Source organism: Sorex fumeus, unplaced genomic scaffold (genome assembly GCF_029834395.1).
Source record: "Sorex fumeus unplaced genomic scaffold, SorFum_2.1 ptg000009l, whole genome shotgun sequence".
NCBI classification, from domain to species: Eukaryota; Metazoa; Chordata; class Mammalia; order Eulipotyphla; family Soricidae; genus Sorex; species Sorex fumeus.
This window is the reverse complement of record NW_026606066.1, coordinates 8544357-8562325: the sequence shown is the minus strand read 5'-3', so window position 1 is coordinate 8562325 and position 17969 is coordinate 8544357. Positions and strand designations below refer to the sequence as shown.

At 38.1% G+C, this 17969-nt stretch overlaps 1 protein-coding gene across 3 annotated transcripts in view; it reads right to left on the bottom strand.

The window, feature by feature from the left end:
• The window catches only part of GPD2 (glycerol-3-phosphate dehydrogenase 2), a 178900-nt gene that overhangs the window by 63663 nt on the left and 97268 nt on the right, over positions 1-17969 (bottom strand). For all 3 annotated transcript variants that reach the window (XM_056110173.1, XM_056110172.1, XM_056110174.1), the window contains exons 5-6: positions 16869-16966; positions 15722-15885 (exon numbers count right to left, since the gene is read on the bottom strand). In XM_056110173.1, the coding sequence (XP_055966148.1) occupies positions 15722-15885; positions 16869-16966 (262 nt within the window). The remainder of the gene's footprint in view (positions 1-15721; positions 15886-16868; positions 16967-17969) is intronic.

Here is a 17969-nt window from a genome sequence, read left to right as displayed (position 1 = left end):
GACAGGCCCTGTGCACTGCACTGTGGTTTGTCCTGAAAGCAAAACAAATAAAAGTCAGGCTGTGTGTTAATTCCATTCCACGTTGTATTACCAACATTTGTAGAATATTTCTAACCAAAGGGCAATCATCTTTTATAAAAGGTAAACATTTTTTTAATTTTAAAAGATATTTGGGAGTAGGTTGGTACATTAAGCAATAAATGTAGCACACACACAAAATAATTAAACTTTAGCAAATGAGGTATTTAATTACATCTAGGTATCTGTACACTTTAAATTTTACTTTAATAATGTGGATGTTTAGGGGCCAGAGAGTTAAGAACAAGGGTTAATGCAGCTAGAAAGAAAGCACAATAAGTAGGGTGCTTGTCTTGTACACTACTAACCCAACTTCATTCCTCAGTACCATCTAAGGTCCCCTGAGTCCCACTACACATGATTCCTCAGTACAAAGCCAAGGGCAAACCCTGAGTCCAGCCAGTGAGCCCCTGCATCAATAAAATGTGGTTCAAGTACTTCCTTGTATGAGACCAAGATCAACACGGGTTCAATTCTGGGAACCACCTATGATTCACTGTGCACCAGCCCAGGAACAGTTCCTAATCACAGAGCCAGGAGTAAGCCCTGAGCATAGCTAGGCATGGCTCAAAAGGGGGAGAGTAAATATAATGTTGATGTTTAGCTTCTTTTAGGAGTTCCAGAGGAAAAGCTCTGTGGCTAGAAAGTCTACTGTTTATTGTCACATGTTCTGAGAATGAGCCTTGCAGCTCTGCTGTCTGTGATCCCCCAAAGCTCAAACAATTTATGGTCATAACACAAACCAGTATGTTTAAGCAAACAGCAATGGAGTATAACACATGACAATCACTGCATAAAAACTTTATGAGAGTACCACAGGCAGAACGCATTACCCCCTGACAAGCGTGGGTGAGCTGCGCAGAGAGCCCTGGCAGGTACTACAAACAGAATGTGCATGAGTAGCACAATCCCCAGGGGGCATATGTTGCAAGCATCACAACGAAGGGAAGGTATAATATTCAGTAAGCACAGCAACTGAGCACACAAGTACCTCAACCTAATGTTCCATCCCCAGAAAACTGGCTAAAACTGTATGAGGTACCACAGACAGGCAGTCATCAAGCCCTGATCATCATAACAACGTATACAACATGTACAAAAGAGAATATTAATATGCGTGTGTGTGCAGATGCACATACATATATACATATATATGGTCTTTCACCACTTGAAAAATGGATGTAAATGATTGCAAAATATGTCTTCCTTTTTAAAAAATTTTTTGTGCACTGGCAGTCCTGAGGGATCACATCTGACAAGGGAGCTGCTTCTGGCAGTATATGGGGCACATGCAGTGTTGTGGTTGAGGATCAAACCCAGGACTCCTGCATGTAAAACATGGACTCCATACCACTGAGCTATTTCTCTGACCCTGTTCTTTTTTCAACTCATATTGAGGGAGCATGAAGACAAGAATGGGATGAGAAAAGAAAGACAAAAGAAGATAAAGGAAAGAGGTAAAAATATTTCTTAACCTCAATATAATGCAGGTTTCTTACAATTAGTATGCTCTCTGATTTTTTATGTTGTTTGAAGAAGCAACTACTGCAAAAGGATAGTGCTAATTTCATTTCCTTAAGGAGGTAGGGGTAGTGGATTTATACAATGCATAAGTTCTGACAGTATTCAGATGACTTTTACAATTATATTTATATCCATTCTTTCACCAGATCATAATGAGATAACTACAGAAAATCAGTAAGCACATAAACTCTCTGAAGATTTTATTTAGCTATTATTCAAGCAGATTTTTTCTTTCATAAAGAAAGTAGATGGCAAGTCTGTTCATTACTGCATTCCTTGGTTTAAAAATTAGAAATATTTAGGGGGTGAGGGGAAGGGGTGGGGTATGGAGTTCAAGAAGCTAGTGTGCAAGCCTCGTACCTAAGTCCAATTCCTGCAGCACATGGTCCCTCGAGCACCAGTAAGATATGGCCCCGGTAGCCCCTACACCCCCTGGGCCTGAGCACTGAAGTATGTGACCCACACTGCTGGGCCACCATGACATTGCTTAGGAGATCGTACGTTATATATAATCTTCAACATAAAGACAAAGTACAGGCGATTTAATTTGTTCCTAACATGATAACTGCTCATCTAATTATTGTGTTCTTCAATCATTTTCTTCTGAGTAACTTATTTTTGCAAATAGACAATAAATTAAATATTTTAATACTTTCTCATTGAATACAAGAACACCTCGTTAGTTTTGGATAATAAAGCAGTAGTTTAATAAGTTTGAGAAGTCTGTTATGGTTGTTAATGTGCAGAGTTGAGTGTTCTTCTAAAAGAAGGTGTTATGTGGTTCATGTTTCCTGCGAGTGTATTTAATGATCCAAGTAAGGAGTGTTGTGCTAATATAAAGTGTGATACAAGTATGTATTAATAATAATAATAATAAAACTGATTTAAATTCACATTTAAAATAATAGTCTATTTGACACTGTAGAATATAAATTACTAAGGTGTTAGCTTTACTAAGTATAAATGTGAATGTTTTGGATTTTTTCATAGTCTTCTATAATGTTACAAAACTTAGCTGTAGGATCAGTAAACTGAGAATTACAACTGGAGCGATTTTACTGAAGATATGTTCGTTGCAGTTATTTCCTATGAGATTAGATACCAGCCTCGCTTTTTATTATAAAAGAATGTATATGCTCTAATGTCTGTGCTCTCATCAGAACAACTCCTCCAGAATTCATATGACTACTGTTTTCTAATCATTTATCTCGGAAAAGACTCTTGGTCCCCTGGAAAGAATGCCAGACAACATAGTAAAGCACCAGAAGAGTTCAGTGGGCGACAAGGGACTCTACAAAAAGGAAGTGAGATGCCACAGAGATCACATTGCCCCACAAGTGGCAGGAAGATCAGTTCCTAAAGACTCGTCATTACATTTATTTATTTCCTACTTATTCCCCCATATTCTAATGAGTCATTCCCCTCCCACCCTCTTAAAACACGACCGACAAGACAGCATTTCCAAAGGAAAACTACTCTGAGATAAATGCAGTGGACAGTGACTTGAAGCTTCAATGTGCCACACATGTAATTTGGTTTTATGTTTCTGGATACAAGTCTTTTCAATATCTCTAAAACAAAAACAGCAAAATCCCAAACATTTAAATTTTAAATTTTAACCATAAATAATTAATGAACTTCATGTCTAATTTTTAATAGATGACAAATATAGCACTGTAGCACTGTCCTCCCACAGTTCATTGATTTGCTCGAGTGGGTTCCAGTAACATCTCCATTGTGAGACTTATTGTTACTGTTTTTGGCATATTGAGTACGTCATGGGGAGCTTGCCAGGCTCTGCCGTGCAGACAGAATACTCTCGGTAGCTTGCCAGGCTCTCTGAGAGAGATGGAGGAATCAAACCCGGGTCAGCTGCATGCAAGGAAAACACCCTACCCACTGTGCTATCACTCCATCCATCACAAATATAAAGACTGTAAAATAAGATTGTACTCTTTATTTCATGAATTAGTATAAACCAGTTCCATCTATTTAAAAGACTATAACTAACATGAGCATTTAATCTGACTAAGCAGATTGGCATTCAATGCAAGCAGATGACATAGATTAGGTTTCAGCAAATTTAAACAATTCAGAGCATATTTTACAAAATGGTAATAATAATAGCATTTGAGAATTGAAGCCTTAATTTTAAGTTCTCTGTACCAACAAAATGAGTGGATGTGCCACTTTTTGTGTGGTATATTTTAAAAAAGGAAATATGGCTTCATTTTCATTTATAAAAGAAAAAAATTGAAAATTTGGTTTACTGATGCTAAGGTTTACAACCAATTGATACATTTTTTTCTAAGTAAAGGTGAAAGGTAAAGGCCCTCCCGTTGATCATCGATTTGCTTGAGCAGGCCCAGTAACGTCTCCATTGTGAGACTCGTTGTTACTGTGTTTGGCATATTGAATACGTCATGGGTAGCTTGCCAGGCTCTGCCATGCGGGCGAGATGCTCTCGGTAGCTTGCTGGGCTCTCCGAGAGGGGCGGAGGAATCGAACTCGGGTCGGCCATGTTGGTTGTGTGCAAGGCAAACGCCCTACCGCTGTGTTATCGCTCTAATTCCATAAAATTTGGTTTCTGGACAATTTTTAATTCACGGTCATGGTCACGGTCCTCCCATTGTCCATTGATTTGCTCAAGCGGGCCCAGTAACGTCTCCATCGTGAGACTTGTTGTTACTGTGTTTGGCATATGTGCGGGCGAGATACTCTCAGTAGCTTGCTGGGCTCTTCAAGAGGGGCGGAGGAATCGAACTCAAAATGCCTCGCATTTTTAATTCAACCTTTAGAAAATATGTCGGTTCCTTATATTACTTAGAAATGAAATACTCACTTAACATTAAGTGAAAAAAGAAAGGCACTAATATTATATAAGAAATGGCAGAGGACCAAATACAAATAAACATGTAACAAACACACATGTACATACATGCAGAAATAGTAGAAAGAACGTATCCACACTTGACATTATTATTAGAAAAAGGGAAATAGTAGGAGAGATGAAATATACTTACATTTTACTAAATAAAAGCATATCTTTAAAAAATAAATCCTTAATCATTCTAAAGCAAAATTGAACTGGTTATTTAATCACACTGATAAAAATTATGTCAAGTAGCTTGAATGATAGTAATTTGTCTTTATATCTTCACTGGCATATATACTAAGAACAACAAAACTGCAACAATAATAATGTCTCAAACTGAGTGCAGTAATATATCTGATGAGGCTAAATAAGAAAGCATATACTACTAAATATGACCAATGTCTATTAAGTCAGGTTTTTCTCCCTTAAGCATTATTTTGTTTCATTACTGCTGAAAGGCCTATATCAATGGGCAATTAGTAGCAAAAAACATCCATGACTAGTAGATTACAGTTTCTGATTCCTTTTTCCCACAGCTAAAAGACACAGTTTATTGGAGAAATGGCTGCTTCCAGGTCTAGGACAGGAAAGTCTTACCATGAGTCTAGACTATTTGTCATAGCAAATAATATAGAAGAGACTCTAGAACACATATCAAAAGGACACAGGAACAGATTTAAGGATGTGCCCATGGACCAAATGGAATAAACTGAACACTAATAACTGATTGACCCATATCAGAAGTATTTTTAGTTGGCTCTTCTCTTCCCTTAAACATGGACCTCACTTGCTTGTCTCGAAGTTTGCTTATTTGCCCATTTCCACTCTGGAGAAGCCCGTGTTCTCTTTTGGCTCATTCTCTTCCCTCACGCCTAAGCAAGTTTCAATGAAAACTATCTTGCTTTGGGGCCGGAGTGATAGTACAGTAGGACGATTTTAAAATCAATGAGGATGAGGGTATGGTGCTGCCAGCAGCTCAATCTGTACCTGTGAGGCGAGTGCATCAGCAGCCTGATGGCACTGTCAGACTTTCAGATACCCCAAAATTGCTGCTGTGTCTTTGGCCAGACCCCAAAAACTTGGGGCAAAGTTTACCAAGAACATAAACAGCCAAAAGTTAGGTATGCGGGAGACACACCCACAAACCACCTCTGGCTCAGCTATATAATTGGAGGCATGGCCTCTCTGGTTCCTGATCAAACTGCTTAACGGCCATGATCCCAGAGACTCAGAAATGAATCTTGGAACCCAAAGTCTTTTGGCAGAAATGCGTCCTGTTCCTGTAGTAGGTTACTGGCACTGGGCCACTCCAGGTGGGAATGGGTTTCAGGCCTTGGCCTGTTTCCCCCGGTGGCCCGGGGGAACACCATCCTCCACAGGCCACAGGACAGTCAGGTTTGGGCCTGCAGTGATGAGACACGCAGGGCCTCACCAGATGGGGGTGGAACCGGCCCTTTCCTCCCCATCCAAATGAGACCCCGAGTTGCCGCCTACAAATGGCCTCTCTGGCTCCTGATCAAGCAGATTAATGGCCATGATCCCAGAGACTCAGAAACAAATCTTAAAACCCAGTGGCTTTTGGCAGAAATGAGTCTGGACCACATACAAGGGAAGGGAGGCAGTACTGGCTCATCCTTCATGCCCTACCGAGGTCACGAGTTGCCCCCCACAAGCGGCTCTTCGGCACAGCCATGGCTCCAGAGGCAAAAGAACTTAATCCAGAGCCTGGCAGCTTGCAGCAGAAAAGCGAATGGACCATGCGTTAAACTACGGTGCCATGCCTCCCCGGGAGGGAAAGCATGTTGCTCCCTCCCACCTTCCCCACCTCTCCCCCGGCAGTAAGGTGGCCGTTGACTTGGACCTTATTGGAAAGCCAGGTATGAGCCAGTGGTGACCAGGCAACTGCAGTCTCATGGGAAGGGGGACAGTACCGGCGGCTCCCCCTTCAAGCCCTACCGAAGTCACGAGTTGCCCCCCACAAGCAGCTCCCCAGCACAGCCATGGCTCCAGAGGCAAAAGGACTTAATCCAGAGCCCGGCAGCTTGCAGCAGAAAAGTGAATGGTCCATGCGTTAAACTACGATGCCATGCCTCCCCAAGAGGGAAAGGGTGTTGCTCCCTTCTGCTTTCTCACCCTCTCCCCCAGGCAGCAAGGTGGCCACCGCCTCAGAGCTTATAGAAAAGCCAGGTATTAGCCGGCGGTGATGGGGCAACTGCAGTCTCATGGGAAGGGAGGCAGTACCGGCTTGTCCTTCATGCCCTACCGAGGTCACAAGTTGCCCACCACAAGCGGCTCCCCAGCACAGCCATGGCTCCAGAGGCAAAACGATTTAATCCAGAGCCGAGCAGCTTGAGGCAGAAAGGTGAATGGACCATGTGTTAAACTATGGCGCTATGCCTCCCCGGGAGGGAAAGGATGTTGCTCCCTTCCGCCTTTTTCCTCCCTGGCAACAAGGTGGCCGCCGCCTCAGAGCTTATTGGAAAGCCAGGTATGAGCCAGTGGGATGGGGCAACTGCAGTCTCATGGGAAGGGGGACGGTACCGGCTCGTCCTTCACGCCCTACCGAGGTCACGAGTTGCCCCCCATGAGCGGCTCTCTGGCACGGCCATGGCTCCAGAGACAAAAGGACTTAGTCCAGAGCCTGACAGCTTGCAGCAGAAAAGTGAATGGACCGTGCATTAAACTATGGCACCATGCCTCCCCAGGAGGGAAAGGGTGTTGCTCCCTTCTGCCTTTTCCCTCCTGGCAGCAAGGTCACCGCCGCCTCAGAGCTTATAGGAAAGTCAGGTATAAGCCAGCGGTGACGGGGCAACTGTAGTCTCATGGGAAGGGGGGGCGGTATCAGCTCGTCCTTCCCGCCCTACCGAGGTCACGAGTTGCCACCCAAAAGTGGCTCTCCGGCACAGCCATAACACCAAACGCACAGAAACCAATCTCGTAATTATCTGGCTCTTTGCAGAAATCCAAAATCATTATATGACACTATATGACTGTCATACCAGCTATAGAAAACAAAGTATTTCACAATACCTTTTCAGCAATTCCTATTGTTTGGGGGGAAATTCTAAACAATAATGGTGCATCTTTTGTCAAAATAATGAATGTAATCAATGTATAGAAGAGTTAAGTAGAAATCATCTGCCTCACAGACATTGGGAGGGGTGGGAGGGGGGTATATTGGGGTTCTTGGTGTTGAAAAATGAGCACTGGTGAAGGAAAAGGTGTTTGATCATTGTATGACCTAGACTTAAACCCGAAAGCTTTGTAACTTTTCCCACAGTGATTCAATAAATAAATGTAAGAAGAAAAAAAATAAATAAAATTATGAAAATATCAATGAGGAAAATAATGATGGAATAATAAATAAATGGAATAAATGGAAAAGCTTGAGCATTTTCATACAAAGTGTACCTTAAGGTAGGCAGAGATGATACAAGTACATTACAAGCAATATAACAGAAAGATAGAGTTACAAAGGACCATTTTGCAACCTCTTAATCTCTAAGGATACACAATAACTAATCTAAATAAGCGTTCTTAACCAATGGCTATCCGACCCCTCCTGTGTATCCAGAATGTTCCAATTGGAATTCTAAGGATGGCAGGTAAAAATTATATAATTTGAAGGCCAAAGCACTAGATTAAAGGGCCAAAATGTAGGATGGAGGAAAAAAGAAAGAAGAGAGGAGTTTACAGTTTGAAAAAGGTTGAAAAACACTGAATTCTGGAAAACAATTATATATATGTATGTTTATACATATTTATGGCATATATATATATAAAATGGCAAAAATATTTGTTTGGGGAATTCACCTCACCATCTCCAAGATATTCTTTATAAAATAATTTGTTCTGGTTTTCTTATAGCTAGGTCACCAAAAATACTCTAATCACTTCCCCCAACCTATGTTTTCCATTTTTCTTACTTTCATAGTGTTCTATTCCATAAAGCTGGCCGCCCTGTGATTCATTTCAACAAACACTGTGCGAGAGGCAGAGAGCTTATTTTGGACCCTCCAGAACTATTTGCTCCATCAACTATACACATATTTAACCTGTTCTTGGTGAATTTTAGTTCTATTTTTAAGTTTTCATATATAGGGAACAATATGGATGACCATAATTTTCATTTTCTAAGCATCCATCTAATCTACTTTAGGGTATGTGTAATTTTTTAAAAAAAGTTAATTAGAAGAGAATGCAAGTCTGGTATACAATACTGGCTAGTCAAGTGAGCAACAAGGAACTGCAAAGTTCCCTAGCGGCTATTTTTCTGTATCTCGTCATGAGGAAGCTAAAGCATATGTTAGATGTTAGCCTGGGTAGACACAAATATGTCCTATTTATTCAAGGTTTCCCTCTTGAAGCCACAGTTTACAAGTTTTGTTTCTTAGGGGTATGTGTCAAACTTCATTTAGCATTAGCTGGTATCCAGATATACGGAATAGCAAAAAGGCAGCAATAGGGAACAACAACAACAAAACAGTCCCCATTGCTATATGACCAATGATGTCCGTTTCATTTATGCAACAGAAAGAAAAAGGAAAAATACAATAGAAAAGCTGACATGAGCAAATCAAGATGAAATTATTCATTTAATTTATGGAGTGTAAAACTGTATATGGGCATGAAAATTATCAAAAACAAACATTCTAAAAATCAATGCCTAAGAGGTCTATAATTTTAACATGGCAAATTTTTAACTCCTACACTTTGAGTATCATGAGGTAACTTAGAGCATATACACAGTATTTCCTTTCTCCTAAACATGATTTGTAAAATTTTCTGGAAAAAAAAATTTGTAAATTTAAAGTACTTAGAAGGATATTTGTCAAACTGATACTTCACTTTGGGATATTTTTATAAAATATAGAAATTTGATGGACTAAAAGATTACCATCAAACTGTTTCCAAAAAAAGATTATTTGTTTTACACATATAAAGTCACTTTATATTAGTTCATTTAAACTTAAAAACTCAGGAGCAGGATAAATAGTACAGTGGGTAGGGCATTTGCCTTGCACGAGGCCAACCTGGGTTTGATCCCTGGCATCCTATATGGTAACTCAAGCACCTTTAGGAGTAATTCCTGAGTGCAGAGCCAGGAGTAAACCCTGAGCAACATTGGGTGTGACCTCCACACAAAAGGCCACAAAAAAAAAAACTCCTGTGTGGGAATTAGTGGCGTACAATAAACATAAATTCCTGTATGTACAAAGACAAGGATCAAACTCTACAGTTTTTAGATATAAGTCATTTACTACCTTATTGTTTCAAGTATCATATAATATTTTCTAAAGCAGTTTTCAAGTATGATTGTAATACATAACTGAGTCTAGGGGTCATGCCATTTTCAATAGTTTTTCTATTTCTATTGATTAGTTTTACTTCTTAGTTCATTCACTCTCAGTGCTGTGTTTTACTCTTATGTGAATAACATAATTATTTATGCATTTTGCTCTTTGGTATATTGCTGATTATTTCCTTCTTTGAAACAATGCCTAGCACACTGCAGAAAAGTCCCCTGTATATAGATTCATAATGTCCACTTTTTGGGCAATACAGTTTGCAATTCAGATACTGAAATAAAATTTTTTAAAGTAAATGCTTATGAGATCCCTAAGGTAATACTTCGTCTTTGCTGATAATATTAGCTTTCAGACTCTTCTAAAAGAGTTATGTTCTCTTTTACAGAAATTTTTCCTCTCACCAAATATATATCTTGAAAACATTCAAATTAACTATCAAAATTATTTAAACTTTACACGTTAACTTTTGTACTATAGATATTAGAGCCATATATAAAAATATGAATGCACAAGAAATTTTATAAATAGCTTTAACATGATTTTTGATGCCATACCAAACTTAAAGAACTGTGTATGTCTGTAAGAAAGACATAACCAAATTTGAATAATCACATTGCTATTCTGTTTGCAAATCCACAGTGTTCATTTATTCAGCCTACTTCTACTCATCTGTAGAAAATATTGTTTCTGTAAAACTCCATATAGGTAGCATGCAAATAATTAAACAATTGCAGTTTGCAGAGGCACCATTCTTTAAGTCTAACTTATGTTCCAGAGACTCAGTGGATAAACAAAAATGAAAACATAAAACTAAGAAAAAAAGCATACCCAATAGGGTAGTAGATTTTTTTTTAAGCTTTCAAGTAAGAAAAATCAAGACCTTAAAAGACTTGTCTTTAGCCCAGGTTTCTTTTTATTAAAGTGTGCGATTGCAGGTGCATGCCTAAAGGAGTAATAGTTTGTTCCTTACAAAGGGTCTAGAAGATTCTACAATATGCCTTTTGCTAGAAGCATTGTTCCCCAAAGCACACAGCTAACTGCATCTCCTGCTGTACCTGTAACAATTTAATTGTATGAGTCAGCCTAGTCAAGCATCTTCAGCTCATGACTGGGAGACATGAAATTCATTGTCATTATTGTCCCTGTCATTTTGGATCATTATATCCTGCTGCAGAATTTTTCTCACTTCAGTGCATTTTTACCTCCAGGAGCCAAGGATTATAGCTAAGATTGGGGAGGGGGTAGGACCGTGAACTACATTTACCTCAGGGGAGCCAGAGATTAAATTGGCTTTGCTTTCTCAGGAGCTGAATTCATCTATTTGTATGCTGTGAGTTTTAGATTGAAATAAATATGAATATTCTAGTGAAACTTGGACTTTAATTCTCCCTTTGAAACATGGATATAACCAACTTTTATTTACATTGGGAAAGCCAATGTAATTTCTTATAGGTTGCCATTTTCATATGTGCATAAGGAATACTTAAGGGCATTACTGAGTGTGTAATAACCGACCTCTCTCTGTCAATGCTTTGACTCTGAGAAAGAATTTAAAGCTGTAATTTTGTTCTCTGGTTTCATTTTATAGAAGCCTCATGGAGGTATTTAATGGTTTCCAGTATTAAATCATTAAATGATTTTCAACAATATCTCATTTGCTGTGCAGTGGACTAGATGACTAGAATTCAACAAGAATGGAACCAAGATGTATCCTGAGAACAAGATAATTAAAGTTGATAGCAGAAGACAAAGAAAGTTTTGGAGAAAACTGGCTGGTCATACACAGCTAGTTCATATAAGCTCACACCCTGCCAAGTCTTCCAACCCTGTCAATCATAAAGACTTCCTGATGAACCGGGAGGATTCAACCAGTCACCATCCTCTCTACCTGGTAACTGCACTTTGAGTGGCAACGGCTATGGTCAGGCGGCAGCTGTTGGCCCTTTGGTAAGAGGTGGCAGACAGAAGTGTGGGGAGATAGTAAACACAGACAAGTCTCTGAGAAAACTCACAAGTTGATTCTACCTTGTCTCAAACAGAAAGAAAGTATAACCTTATATGTCACCACTTCCTATTCCAGGTTCATTTCGTATGGGTTTTACTGAGAAATTTGACATTTACTTTGCAGTGAAAAGTATGCGTGGGTTTGTTTTTCAGCAGTTAACAACAAAATAGGATGATGGATCTTACACATGCCAAGATCCGAATAGCTACAATAATTACTACATTTTTAAAATATGTGGGATTTATTACTTATGTGGAATTTTTTTGAGAAATATATTTTTTCTTCATCAGATGCAATCCCTATTACAATTAATTTAACATGAACTGTTCTTATGAGAATTTTTTTTTTTACTTATGCATTTTGTGCTTTAGATATGCCCTCTTACAGCCAGAAGTGACACCCTAGCATTGAAGCATTGAAGCATTTCTTGGATACTGGTCCAAGTTAACTACACTACTTGGTAACTAGACTTTATTTTCATACTATTATATTTCACTTATTTTACTTTCTGTTACCAACTGGATTCCATGGGACGTCAAAAGAACACCTGGGCGCCCACCGATGAGATGGTTGGACTTCGCCAAGACCCTAAATGAACAGGTTAATGCTCTTCGTATTCCTAAAGCGAACAAATGCCATTGGGCTACACTAGCACACAACAGGGATGAATGAAGACATTACTGGCGCCTGCTCAAGCAAATCCACGAGCAATGAGATGACAAGTGATACAAGTGATATTTCACTTTTCATTACTGCTGAGGTAACTGTATAATACACTACGAAAAGACTTCTACTGATCAAAAATTTTTTATCACATTTGATCATTCATTTAACAACTTATGACACGTTTTTATCAAAATTATGTGGTGCTCTTTGGGCTGGTGGTGCCAGGAGTCAGCGGGATCACAACTGTTGGTATGGGGATAGAGTGAGAAAAAGATGTGGTTTCAGGGATCAAACTCAGGCCCCATACATCCCAAGCACCAACCATTTGATATCCCCAGTTCCAGTAAATATGATTGAGGATAAGTAAATATATTGCAAGCAGCACAAAAGCATCTGAAATCATTTGGGTGACTACCGCTATAGTCTCATACTGGTAAAAAAAAAAAAAAAGAATCTTTTCTCTTTTTAGGGATTATCTTGATGCATTCCCTGCTGCCTATATCACAACCTCTGCTGCACTTTCTACCTTGCTCTTTCTTGTCTCTTTCTATTTTTAACCTTTTTTGAAAAGAAAGGAAGGGAGGGAGAGAAGGAGGGAGGGAAGGAAGGAAGGAAGGAAGGAAGGAAGGAAGGAAGGAAGGAAGGAAGGAAGGAAGGAGGGAAGGGAGGGAAGGGAGGGAGGGAAGGAGGGAGGGAGGACTTCTCTTATAAATTACAGTGGCTGGCCCTCACATACAATGGTTAATGTTCAGGAAGTATTTTATCTTATCTGTGAAACTGTGGTTACAAGATAACTAATGTTATTTTTCTGATCAAAATGCAAGGCATCCCTCCTCTCTCTGAGTGCTCATTTATTGATTTAGTTCCTTAACCTATGTGCTCCATTCTATCTTATTTTTGTGTTGAGCTTTAATGTGACTATCACACCATTAGGTAAAATAGGAGCTGCCCTATGTGTGAACACAGTGGTGAAACCATAGAACTACACTTTTGTTTCACATTCTGATTTTGCTTAAAGTATAATAAAGTTGGACCTTTATCATGTTAAAAGAGGACTTGAAGAAAAAAAGTAGCATTACCTCTATTCCATTTTACTCAAGATTTCCTATTTTAGAATCAATTTACAAATATCATTTTAAAAGTAATGATTTAAAATTTTTTTCAATGTTTTGCTAAACTAATAATTTTCATTTACAACAAGTCATTTATTTAAAAACCTTTTTAAATAAAAGAAAAAGGTTTTTAAATAAAAGTTATTTAAAAACCTTTTTAAATAAAAGAAAAACTTCTTCCTCTTGATTTTAATAGGATAGTACTTCTGATTTTTTGGTTCTCTATATAAAAATACTAGGAATATAGTGTTTAATTAACAATGTCAAACAAACAATACAGAATGTCACAAATTCAGATAGAACACCTACCAATACTACTCTTAAGGAAATTCAAATAGGCACAAAAGAATAAATGAAAGGATTTAGTGTTCAAGACATCAAATGGCAAGAAAATGTCCATATATTTGAGAGGGGAGTTATGGAAAGAGATAATAATAGGCCAAGGGCCCAAAGACTTCCATATCTGGATTAAAATTAAGGATCTGATGTAGAAGAAAGCAAAGTCATAAAGTTATCCTTTAAAATGTGGGCTTAGACAAGAGTATTACAAATCTCCTTAAGTGCCTGCCTCTTGGAGTTTGGATGCCGAAAGGCACTGTAAAAGTATAAATTTTACTATTTAAAAAATTTAAAAACCAGAAGAATTTTTAAAACTACGTTTTTTAAAGCTTGAATGTTTATCCAAGACCCTCATTATTTTCCTAGTGCTGTTTTACCTAGAATGTTTTTTGAGCTTCTCCCCAGTGCCCTTCTACACAGAGATACTTTCCATTCATACATGAAGTTCTGCTAAATTGATTCCCTCTCTAACCAAATTGATTCAAAAACTAACAAGAAGAAGAAACAAAGGTGGGACCAGGCCTTGAGGATATCCTATACTAAGAAGTAGGAACATCAAAGGCTATTGAGAAATAAAACAAAAATGTTTCTTCATGCTAAAATATAGCTAACACTAAATATCAAAGACCCCATAATGTTTTATTTTTTTAAGGAAAAAAAAATCTTAGGCTAGACAATCTAAGTCGTCCTTTGTGTTATCAAAGTTCTCGACTTCTAAAACATGCATAGTGCTTTTTTCCAGCTGTTTCCTCATAGATATTCTCAAACTATTTTCCAGTTCCACAAGACGTTAAAGTGTCGCAAAAGTTCACAAATGGCTCTTGCTATTCTGCTTTGTATTTTGGTCATCTGGGGATGATTAAGTATTTTGGGTTTTTTTAAATAAATTTTTATTTAATTAAAAGTTTAGTTCTTTCAAATGAAATGTATACAATCATACTGTCCATGCACATTGAATACATAATGAATATATGTCAAATATATACTAGATAATTTCACTTAAAATTTCTAATACTTGACAACAATGAAGTAAGCAATAAAAGCTAAAGATTTCACTTAACAGATGCAATGTTCATAAACCTTCATCACATAAATTATAATTTGAAAAACTGTTTTCTGTGCAAAACACATATGTGTCAATTTCAGCCAGCCCAGGGGGCATTTTTCCCTAGATTTATAACTCCTTGAAAATAGAGGTTTGATCTAGAAAAGCTAACAGATCCTCAGCTCTTTCAACATTGTATTATATTCATAAGGCAGGTATTCACTGACGAATATACAACAAATGAAATGGCAAAAGATTTTGCAAATTCATAACGGAAAATTTGTCAAACCAACCATGAGCAACAAAGTAGAAATCAAATAACTGACTATGCAAACACTAAAAATATCAAAAACAAAACACTATGAGGAGCTTCTAAGCTAGTATTAGAGGCTTATACGGTGCATGAAAGTGCACTTGTGTATTGTATAAAATGATTACTAAAAGGGTATAAGCCATCTTAACAAGAATGTAGTGAGTGGGGCCGGAGCAATAGTACAGTGGGTAGGGTGTTTGCGTTGCACGTGGCCGACCTGGGTTCAATCCCCGGCATCCCATATGATCTCCCAAGCACCGCCAGGAGTAATTCCTGAGTGGAGAGCTAGGAGTAACCCCTGAGCATCGCTGGGTGTGACCCAAAAAGCAAAAAAACACAAAAATAAAAATAAAAAAAGAATATAGTGAGTATATGTACACGGATACATATATTACACATGTATGTATATAGTCAAGAGTGAGAGAAAGATATCTTGTGAAAATAAAATCACATACCATCATAGTAGACAATTGCTCCTACTAGTTTGTCCTTCTGAAGCATTGGGAAATGTTCAAGGGCTCTGGACTTGCTGAGGACATAGCTGCTTTTCAGGCAATTACTTCCAGCAACCAGATCATATAGCTTGATTCCTACCCAGTAGTAAGGTAGCTGCCACCACCTACAACACAGAGAATTTTTCTTCAGACACAGACCACAGTATAATTGTATGTCACTTTAAGCTGCAAGATACTTTTAAGAAAAGCAAAGAATATCTGAACATGCACTGCAAAAAACAAAGAGAAGAAACATGTGATTGTTTATGACACCGGCTTAGATGAACTATTATTTAAGTAAATGAAATCAGAGAGACTCTAAATAAATCATCTCCAAGGCAGGGTTCTCAACTCAGCTGCGTATTAGAAAACCCTGGGGAGAATCAAAAATAGTTTTCAGTGTCTCATGTGTGTAGATTGATTTAACTACATAAAAGACTTAGTGACTCTATCCATGATAGAAAATCACTAATTTAAGTTTCATTAACAATGTGCACAAAAATATGGATAAGAATTATAAAACACATTTGTTTCTAAGCCCCAAATCTCAGGTGGCTAATAGTAACACAATCTGCCTTTCCAGATCATCAATAATAGAACGCAAGGCATTGTCATACATATAAAACTCTAGTAACATGAGGAACATTAGTTTTTCTAATTCAAAATCTGAAATCTCTATATCAGATTTTAGTTCCCATTAATTCAGAAACTAATATAACTCAAGATGATTTAACTTTGAAGTTGACACCCGTTAGTTTCAGATTTTGGGGCGGTCATTTTAGTCCACAACTGACCATCTTTCCAATCCCCAAGGCAAACTCAGCTGTTCCTCGACATGCTCCCAGAAAATTGGAGAAACTACTAACTATAAAAACTGAGTGCAAAATCTTGCCTCATACTATAGCCTCTTAAATAGGTAAAAGGGTTATTTAGAAAAAGAAACCCATACTTTCAAATACAACAAAGGAAAATATCTGAAAAGACTCAAGATTAGGACCAATTAAAACCCCATTAAGAAATGCACATTGAGGGACGATACCCATTAACACTGTGTTGTTCTATTGACCTCAGATAAACAAATGGTATAAAGATGATACCAAAGGCTTACTTATAAATTGGAAGCATTATAGGCAATGGAGCTGATAAATGGGGAGCAATTTCTAGTAGGTTGGCACGCTCGTGAAGGGCTTCTTTTACCATCCTATACTGAAAAGCAAAACAGAGAAAATTAGTTTGGCAGTAACAGATCATAATATTTTCAAATGGCAAATAGACACCCTGCCAACTGATTGATACACAAAAACCTCTCTACCTCTGAGCGAGGATAGCTCCCTCCTAATCAAATTTCTAATAATACATCATGCTGTCAACCTGAAAGATTTTTTAGAAACCTTAACTGTATTTGCATAGGAGAAAAACATGCTGTCAGAGTTCCCAGGTGTAAGATATTTTCCTGACTTCAGTTGCAGGATTATTGTAACAATTTATCTTCCATTCTCTGTATTGTCTCCTTTCTCATTCCCCCATAATATTTTCTCATGTAAGAGATAACAGATTACTTAAATCCACAATAAGCATTCCCTTCATGCTTCCACCAGCTCATCAGAGAAGATACTCAGAGGTTGCAGAGTGTTTTGTAGATTATAAAAAAAAAAAGCTTTTTTCTTAACTCCTTTAGTTCTCATTAGGTCGCACAGAAGAGCCAGAAGAGCCAGCAGTACTATTAGAATACTAATTTTACAAATGAGAAGCAGGAAGCTAATAGAAGTTGAATACATAAGCTGGAACACATCACAACTCGTCTAATTCAAACTCTTCTGCTCTTTTCTTTGCATCCATCATGATGCCGGAGACACTTAGGAGGACAGATCCAAAAACGACAATGTCAAGTTAGTGCTGTTGTGCTTTTCCTGTATGAAAAGCTGATAGAGAATTCAGGGAGAACTGTTTTCCCCTCTAGGAAATGTCATCTTGCCCACTGCCTTTGCAGTCTTCAAATGATGGCAGACTGGACACAATAAAATGTGACCTAAGAAAAACATGACTCAGCTCATCTTTTTCTTCAGATGTCAGTGACAAGATGAATGCATGACTGTGGTTGCCGTTAGAAGGATCAATTTAATACTCTTCCAGCACTACAACACAACTCCCTTGAAACTGCTTGGGAAATAGTTATTTAGTGATCATTGGCAAAGGGGAAAAAAAAATC